The 9,177-nt window shown below is 32.9% G+C and overlaps 1 protein-coding gene across 1 annotated transcript in view; it reads left to right on the forward strand.

The window, feature by feature from the left end:
• The window catches only part of LOC106465477 (serine-rich adhesin for platelets-like), a 180,767-nt gene extending 172,006 nt beyond the window's left edge, over positions 1–8,761 (forward strand). Inside the window, exons 11-13 of the mRNA XM_022393806.1 lie at positions 1,315–1,501; positions 2,988–3,123; positions 3,593–8,761. Coding sequence (XP_022249514.1) covers positions 1,315–1,501; positions 2,988–3,123; positions 3,593–3,644 — 375 coding nt within the window. The 3' untranslated portion in view covers positions 3,645–8,761. The remainder of the gene's footprint in view (positions 1–1,314; positions 1,502–2,987; positions 3,124–3,592) is intronic.
• Positions 8,762–9,177: the final 416 nt, after the last annotated feature.

A 9,177-nucleotide genomic window follows, 5' to 3' on the forward strand; every position in this document is an offset into this window, starting at 1 on the left:
GGTTTTCGCTATTCGCGGGGGGTAAAGAACGTAACCCCCGCGAATAGCGAGGGAATACTGTAATTCGTCTTGGCGCTTCTTTGTTTAGGTGACTCGAACACTGGTAAATATCTTCCGTAGCTAGAGTTGTAGGTATCAGAGCTGTAGTAATTGTTTATTATCTGAAGTTGCAGATATATCAATAGTGTTATAATCGACTTTTCTAGCTATAGATATAGGTATCTCTGAGAAGTACTGCTGTATCAGCTTTCTATAGCTAGAGTTGAAATAACTCAATAGTGTTGTACTAGCTTTCTATAGCTAGAGTTGAAATATCTCAATAGTGTTGTACTAGCTATCTAAAGTTAGAGCTGAAATATCTCTATAACGTTGTACCGGCTTTCTATAGCTAAAGTTGAAATATCTCAAGAGTGTTGTACTTATTTTCTATAGCTAGAGTTGAAATATCTCTATAATGTTGTTCCGGTTTTCTATAGCTAGAGTTGAAATATCTGAATAGTGTTGTACCGGCTTTCTATAGCTAGAGTTGAAATATCTCAATAGTATTGTACTAGCTTTCTACAGCTAGAGCTGAAATATCTCAATAGTGTTGTACTTGCTTTCTATAGCTAGAGTTGAAATATCTCAATAGTGTTGTACTAGCTATCTAAAGTTAGAGCTGAAATATCTCTATAACGTTGTACCGGCTTTCTATAGCTAGAGTTGAAATATCTCAATAGTATTGTACTAGCTTTCTACAGCTAGAGCTGAAATACCTGAATAGTGTTGTACTTGCTTTCTATAGCTAGAGTTGAAATATCTCAATAGTGTTGTACTAGCTATCTAAAGTTAGAGCTGAAATATCTCCATAACGTTGTACCGGCTTTCTATAGCTAAAGTTGAAATATCTCAAGAGTGTTGTACTAGCTTTCTATAGCTAGAGTTGAAATATCTCCATAACGTTGTACTAGCTTTCTATAGCTAGAGTTGAAATATCTCAATAGTGTTGTATCGGCTTTTTACAGCTAGAGTCGAAATATCTCAATAGCGTTGTACCGGCTTTCTATAGCTGAAGTTGAAATATAACAATAGTGTTTTACCGGTTTTTTATAGCTGGAGTTGAAATATAACAATAGTGTTTTACCGGCTTTCTTTAGGTACAGTTGAAATATCGCAGTAGTGTTGTAATTATTATGTTTACCTTGAGTTACTGTTACCTTGAAAACACTATAGAAAACTTTCTGTAATTTTATATATAGATATTCTGATGTTGAAAAATCATATATTACTTTTATTTGGCTACTAACTGAAATGCTGTTGCTATGATTTCGACAGGTGGATCCGTATCTAGAGAGCTATCTCAGCAATGTTCATTCACCAGCTTTGATCTTCCCAATACCTGACTGCCAGGGTTACCTTGGAAGACTTGGACACCGATGGAAAACATGGAGACGACGATATTTTGTCTTAAAAGACGGTTCCTTGTACTTATATCTAGACCAAAGTTCTTCAGCCGCAACAGGTAAGCTTAGTATTTAATTAAGCATCTTTAAGACCTGAGAATCTCCAATTGCCATAGAGCATATAAACAAAGATAAGTATTAAATGATTCAATGTTAAACATGAGGCAACGCATAAAAATCTTTAAGATTAATAAATATCACACGTTCTTGCTAGGTAACCCAAATACTTACCCTAACCAAACTATTCTGTAAAACTATATAAAACATAACTTGAAGTTCTTGTGTTTTTGACTTAACTGACTCACAATTCACAAGACAACCAAGGAATTGAGACGGTCTTGACTAATTGTTGATCACAAATATGATTTTATTAATTTCAGTTTACTGAAAGAGCGTTCAGTACCAGCCATTGTTTTGAGAGCCCATGTTGAGAGAGTTATTGACAAATGAAATGAACTGCTGCAACCCATTAAGAATCGTCCCTGTTTGTAAACCAGCTTTAAACTAAACAATTAACGGACTTTTCGCAAAGCATAAAGGTCTTACTGTATTTAAATTAGAAAAATAAAAAATAACCATACGTAATAATGAATTTGAAGCTATATACCTAACGTTTTAAAAGAAAGTATTTAGTTTTGTGTTTTTAGTGCCTAAAGCATCAAGAAGTGATATCAATAATTTATTTTTCTTCTTAAAATTCCGTTATTTTTTATATTGGTTTCGTTGTTGTTAAACGCAAAACTACGCAATGGGCTATTTGTGCTCTGCGCACCGCTGGTATCGAAACCCGAATTTTAGCGTCGTAAACCTGCGAACTTACCGCTGTGTCACTGGGGGGTTTTATATTGAAAAAAAATAAATTGTTGTTAAGATTTACAGCTTGAGACCTTTATATATATATATATATACAAAATCCTCTAACTTGTTTGTTTTTGAATTTCGCGCAAAGCTACGCGAGAGCGCTCTGCGCTAGCCGTCCCTAAGTTAGCAGTGTAAGACTAGAGGGAAGGCAGCTAGTCATCACCACCCACCGCCAACTTTTGGGCTACTCTTTACCAACGAATAGTGGGATTGACTGTCACATTATAACTCCCCCACGGCTGAAAGGGCGAGCATGTTTGGTGTGATGGGGATTCGAACCCGCGACCCTCGGATTGTGAGTCGTGCGCCCTAACCACCTGGCCATGCCGGGCCCTCCTCTAACTTACTCTGACTTGTTTGATGTGACCTCCTGTAAAATAGATTTTTGGACTGTCGGTAACAGTGGACTGTCGGAGTTTGTTTAACACAATAAATAAAGACAAAATATTTTGTCGTTGATAGTAATGTTCGTGAGAATCGGTGATTATCGAATATTAATAAATGTTTTTATTTTTAAGGTTTAAAGAAAACTCGGGATTTCCTATATCTCTATTATCTGATAACATCTATAATAGATCGGGAAGTCGTCACTTTCAGTATGTTATTTCTTTATATAAGAAAAATGATTTAAGTAGATCAGGTATACGTCTTTTTTTTGTTACTAACGATGTTATGGTATTTCAGCGATGTTCCTTCTTCATGGCTACAAATTTCAGAGCTGTACTATTTCGGGCAAGAAGAACACATTCGAAGCCATACCTCCTGAAACCCGTCTTAAACATTTATACTTCCTCGCTGACTCGGAAAACGATAAGAAAAGGTAAGTCAAACATTATACAATGTCAACCTGCTTGATACGTATGCATAATTATAGGTAAAATACAATGTATAAAGGAAATAAAGGGTAATACGTATACAAAACATTCGATCAAATAATCTGTGTATGATAAATGATAAAAACAGATTGTAATATTAATATTAAAGACGAGAATAAGACGGATCACAAAGAGACAGAGAACCATTGCCTTTACAGCACTAAACCATTATTCCAGCTAAACAACTTTTTTAGAAATTCCTTAATTATCTAAAGGTTTATTCAGCTTTATCTTTAACGATACATTTGTTGTTGTCTTTTCACTTGTATATCAAGTAAGTTAACAAGCTTGTATGTAATTGGTTAGATTATAATACAATTTCATCGTCAATAGTTCCGACTCAGATTAATAGCCAACAATTTTTCTCATCTTTCTCCGACTATACTGATTAAATTTCTTTTATTTTCGTATTAGGTGGCTTGCGGCTCTTGAATATTCCGTCGACCGTTGGATCAAAATAGGATGAAGCGAAATAACGTTTTTAGATAAATAGATGTAAAATAAAAGACCCATAATACAAGGAAATCCTGCAATGTCATGATCTGCCGAATTTACCTTAATGTTCAAAAAACTCTATATTTTAAAAATGGTTTAAATGCTTCAGTTTGAATACATTGAAAATTTTTATGAAAATGTTTTTAATATTTAAAGTTTACCACTCCACGCTCAGTCTCGTTTAGTTATTATTTTGAAAAAAATTGTTCGAAGTGAGATGTCTTTAAGGCGAACACAATCGTGGACAAAAGTAGAAGGAAGATTAACTTTCTTTAACTGGCTACTTAATACCAGCAATGTGAAAATGTATAATTTAACCGTAATATATATAGATCCTGAATCTATTACATTTGAACTTTCATAACTCACAAAACTTTTAAATACAAGAAAGTCGTGGTTCTCACACATATCCTTGACTTACATTTTTACATAAAAGGAAAAGTTAAAATTAGTAATGAAAATCAGAAAGTCTGGAAAAGCTATACCACACACTTATCAATCAAGTTTTGTTTGCAAAACATTTAGGAAATGATAATAAAGACGTTTTTCAGCGACGTAAGAAGCAAAATGGACCTTTACTTATAATCTTTCCAAGTTAAAATGTCGATTTATTGAAGGTTTTAAAGGAAGCTCATTTTGCAGAAAGAAAAAAATACTGGCATTACTCGATTTTTTCTGAAGCGCAGCTGACGTCGTCATGATAAAATACTGATATTTGAGCTGCTGGTGTTTTTGAGTGGACGACCGATTGTTAAAGAAAGCTAACATAACACTACCATGATCGGAGAGCTAAGACTATCGCTAATACAAATACCTCTAAGTATAATGTTAAAGAATATGAGCTCCTACCAGATTGTTTTTGAGTCTGCGTTTTTATTTCTGTTCTAAATGTTTGGCTTTGGCACTTCTCACATCTCCTCACCCCCGGTGGCATAGCGGTAAGTCTGAAGGCTTATAACGCTAAAATCTTGGTTTTGATACCCGTAGTTGGCACAGCATCGATAACTCATTGTGTAGCTTTGTACGTAACTACAAAAAAAAACTTCTACCAGAGGCTCTCGTTCAATTTGTATCAGAATTACGTGTATCATTTTAGCATGCTTGGGGTAAAAATATAAAATAAAACGTTTGCTGCTTTAATTTACGAGGCATATTTTATTAGCTTAAATTTTATTACCTTATGTGGCCAAATCTTAATACTTAGTATTAACATTTTCTAGTATCTTTGTTGGATTTCCCGCAAATCTACATGATGGTCATCTACGTTAGCCGTCCGTGGCTTTGAAGAGATAGAGACTAAAGGGAATGAAGATAGTCGACACCACCCACTGCCAACTCTGGGGATACTCTTGTCAGACTGAATAGTGGGTTTCGATCATTTCCCTCATAACGCACCCAAAACGTGTGCGTTGCGATTTTTAATTTATATTTTGTGGCTATCTGGACGCAAACCACAGAACTTCAGCCCAACGGTTATTTTTGCTTGATTTGTTTCCAAATGTAACTGAGGAAAATGTTTGATTAATATAGCTTTTTTTTTGCACGATATTAAGATTAGGTACATTTAATAGTACTATTTAGTAAATATTAAGATAATTGGCGACAAAGTACGGAATTTTAGGAATTAACCATCAAATCTACAAAATCGTTTAGATGAGTTCACAAAATGGTTATTTGGTAAAACATATGTTCACAACATATAAAAAACAGTCAATAAGATGAATCAACAATTACTGATTGACGCAATTTTACAGGCAGGTTCCGTTTTATTTATGTTTTTAAGTATTTCATAATTCTAACTAATCGTTAAGCATCATTTTATAAAGACCGGTCGGTCATTTTGCTTCATCCGGTAATAAAGATGATTAAATTTATTTAAATCTTCTCTGACCTGTTTTGGATAAGTGATGAACGTAGCCACAACGTATTGTCTCGAGAGGAAAAATATCAGTATAAAGTTATTTTTGAGTGTATCTATTTAAAGATAAAATGTTACTATATATTGTGGTTTTCACTGCACTGATGTTATTATTTCAAGCTAAAATGTTTCAGAATAATATGTAAGCCATTTGTCAGTTGCATTTTTCAAAGGCAGATTTTGCATACCTGTAAGGTAACAATTTAGTGCTTCACTACCCTTCATTGAATTTTACAATTTTGAAATCTGGAGAAGGAGATGTAGGGGCTGTTTTGGAGCAAATTATCCCATTTTCTGATTCATTTTTCAATATTTAATATAGTATAATACAGTTCGATTCAAGATATAATAAGTAGATAAATATTTAAATTTTCTAAGAATTCACATCGACGTTGATTAATTGGATCTAACATTTAAAGTAATTTATCTTAAACTATTGAACTACTGTTGTTATATAACAAAAGTGTTATTTGATAAGACAAAGAATGTATGTTTATATTTCATTGTTAAGAGACATGCTGTAAAGAAAGATATACTTAGATTACCTTAAAAAGTTTGAAATATATTATCCTTTATTAAACAAAAGTATTTAATATAGTGCTTCAATTGAACTAAATACCAAAATTAGAACATATATAAAGACTCTCCGAAAATGCTTACTTAATTAAACTGAGGACTGAAGAAAGTAACTGGAGATTTTTTAGACTACTTCATAATCTATTGGATATTCATTGGCTAGGAAACTCTTGTTGAGTAACTTAATATTTCTTTTAGGGTCCTGAATGTTACAGATATTTTCTGCTATTAGATAAAGGGCATCGAAGATGCTACATCGGACATAGCATGGGTGATTAAACAGTTTCTTTACTTTAAAGACAGTTTAGGCCTCAGTTCAATTAATTGACTATGCTTTTCTATGACCATTTCCTACTCTTTTTTTTTATTTGGCTGATAAATAACTTTTACAACTCTGTCCTGAGCACTTCTTCGGTAACAGTGGATTGATGGCATTGCAAGTGACTTGGATGTATAGTAAAACTCGTTCTTTTAGTAATTTGATTATTAGGAAGAAAGACCTGTTTTTCTGTGTGGAACAGTTTCCAAGTGTTGCTGATTACCAAGCTTCTTTTACGGCTAATATTTCTTTTGCTGTTGTTGAGTGGTTTCATTCTTTTTCTAAGTTTCCAATGTGGCGCGCTTTACTCATTTTTTAAAATCAGTCTCATTTCGTTTTATTTCCTGTATTCTACAAGTGTTCAGGTACCTTTGATTAGTTGGAAAACGCAAGTCCTTTGTCGTATTTGTGTTCTTGAATCCCGATAGGTCTTCCTGTCTCTCCAATGTAATTTTACTCACATTTAAAAATGTTTTATTAACTGTTTTTTATGTTGCGAGCCTGTAGTGTTTTTCTGACAATATTTTTTAAAGATCTCAGGTCCTGAAATCACTTCTAATTTTATTCTTTTACATACTGTTTGGGGTTTTATAGTTCACCTTAGGATGTAAAAAGAGTAGATTAACGATGGAAAAGGAAGAAACTGATTATAAAGTTTCGTTTTTTCTTTTAACTATTATATATGTTGGAATATCTATTGGCTAGGAACTACTGCTGACTAGCTGATGCCTTTATTTAAGGAGTTGAACTTTACAAATCTTTTTAGCTCTTTAACAGAGGGGTGTCGTAGATATGATGTCTGACAAAACATGGATGGATTAACTTCATGATTTAGGTACAAGCTATTGAGAGGTGGCTTTCTGTAAATCTTGCTAGATAAGTGGTATTTATATCTGTATTATAAAACACTGAAAAAAATAGATGTTTGTCTTTATTCAGCCATGACTAACTTTTCGTTAATGAACAGTTACCTCAACGTTACGCTGCACTGCTCACATAACACTTCCTAATCATTTCATTCACCCTAACCTAAGAAAAGTACACTCTGGAGCTCCAAATATACATTCAACAGCCATCCACATCTGTTAACCAAGAAAAAGAAAGATGCGGAAGGTGTTCATAGGAAATATTGGTAACTAACTGATACTTTTCTTTGTTTAGTCTGATTTATATGCCTAACAAAAAATAATGGTAAAATGTAACCAGCCATGGTTCATGTATTTTAAGTAGTTTTCAATGAAAACATTTTCAACAAGAAAAGTGAGATCTATGGTTCCCATGGTATTGCAACTCATCTTTTTACATATATATATATATACATATATAAACCAAATACCGAGTGTCCATTAAGTCTGGAGATTTATGTGAAAATATAGTCAAAATTACAGATATGTACGTTCTCAGTTCATTCACGTTAAATACAGTTAAGAACAGCTGGTATGATTTCCGCACATTTAAGTGTAACAGGAGCAGGTTGCTTTATATATTTTCCAACCTCCCTGCAGCCCTACTTTTTATTTTCTATTACTTATCAAAACAATCTCAACACGTTCGTTTATTGCTACTGCTGTGATTCAAAACAGTGTCACGCCTGAAACAGACAAGAGACAATAAATATGCAAATTTTCCAATGTGTTCAGACTTAACGGACTCCTGTGAAGTTTTACCATAAAGCAGAGATGCGGGGGAATACGATACCATGGGAAATTGATTTAAAAAGAAATCCCTTTACTTAGCTTTGATTATGTTCAATAATAGATGCAAGACTGCTCACTTTGTATTTCATTTTGTAAAGTGATTTAAATAATGAATGATTTAAAAAACTGTTACTGTTTTGTTACATTACAATTTTGTGTTTCAGTAATAACATAAGTATGCGGTTTAAAGTTTCAGCGAAAAAATATGTATTATTGCAGCATTCATTGTTAGATAGTTTGGTAATGGAAATATTTATGAATATTTTACAATCTAAACTCAATGAAAATTGTCTTAAACGGAAATGAACAAAAGAAAAGAAAAATAGATAAGGAGCGTTTTATTAACAGCATCAGATCCTGATCTTGAATTTTGAGATTTGTATCACATTCTTCATCTCATTAAGAATTTTGCTCATAAGACATTATCCACTGTAATAGACAAAGAGAATTTCTACCGTGAGTTTCATATTTCCAAAACATTTGTACCAATGTTGTCGTATTTTGAACTGGCTCTATGACTGCATTATTAATAGAGTGTGATTTGAGGTTAATAAAATCGGCGTACAAAGGTATTTTTACCCCAATGTTTTTGTTAATCTTTTATATAGTAATAGAGCAAATATGACCGAGAACAAGAATATGGTGCTTCGCTTTTAGTATAATACACTCTTAGATTTAAAACAATACAGATTCATTGTCAGGCTCCTTCAATGAACAAAAAACATCTTTATGAGACAATATAGATAGTATATCTCATATTTGTAAAAGACACAAAGGTGTTCTAAGAAAATTTTGAAACTTTATAGGGAGACATAAAATTTCAATAGAGGATTCAAATTCACCATTAAGTAATTAACATGCATAAAATGTTTCATAAAACTTCGCAGTCAGGTCTTGAACTAGACAGAAGCATATACGCCATTACAAAATCACTTTCAAGTTTTAATAGATAAAAACAAATTAAAAGTTCGGTCATAAACATACATTAATATCT

This window comes from Limulus polyphemus, unplaced genomic scaffold (genome assembly GCF_000517525.1).
Source record: "Limulus polyphemus unplaced genomic scaffold, Limulus_polyphemus-2.1.2 Scaffold68, whole genome shotgun sequence".
Lineage (NCBI taxonomy): Eukaryota > Metazoa > Arthropoda > Merostomata > Xiphosura > Limulidae > Limulus > Limulus polyphemus.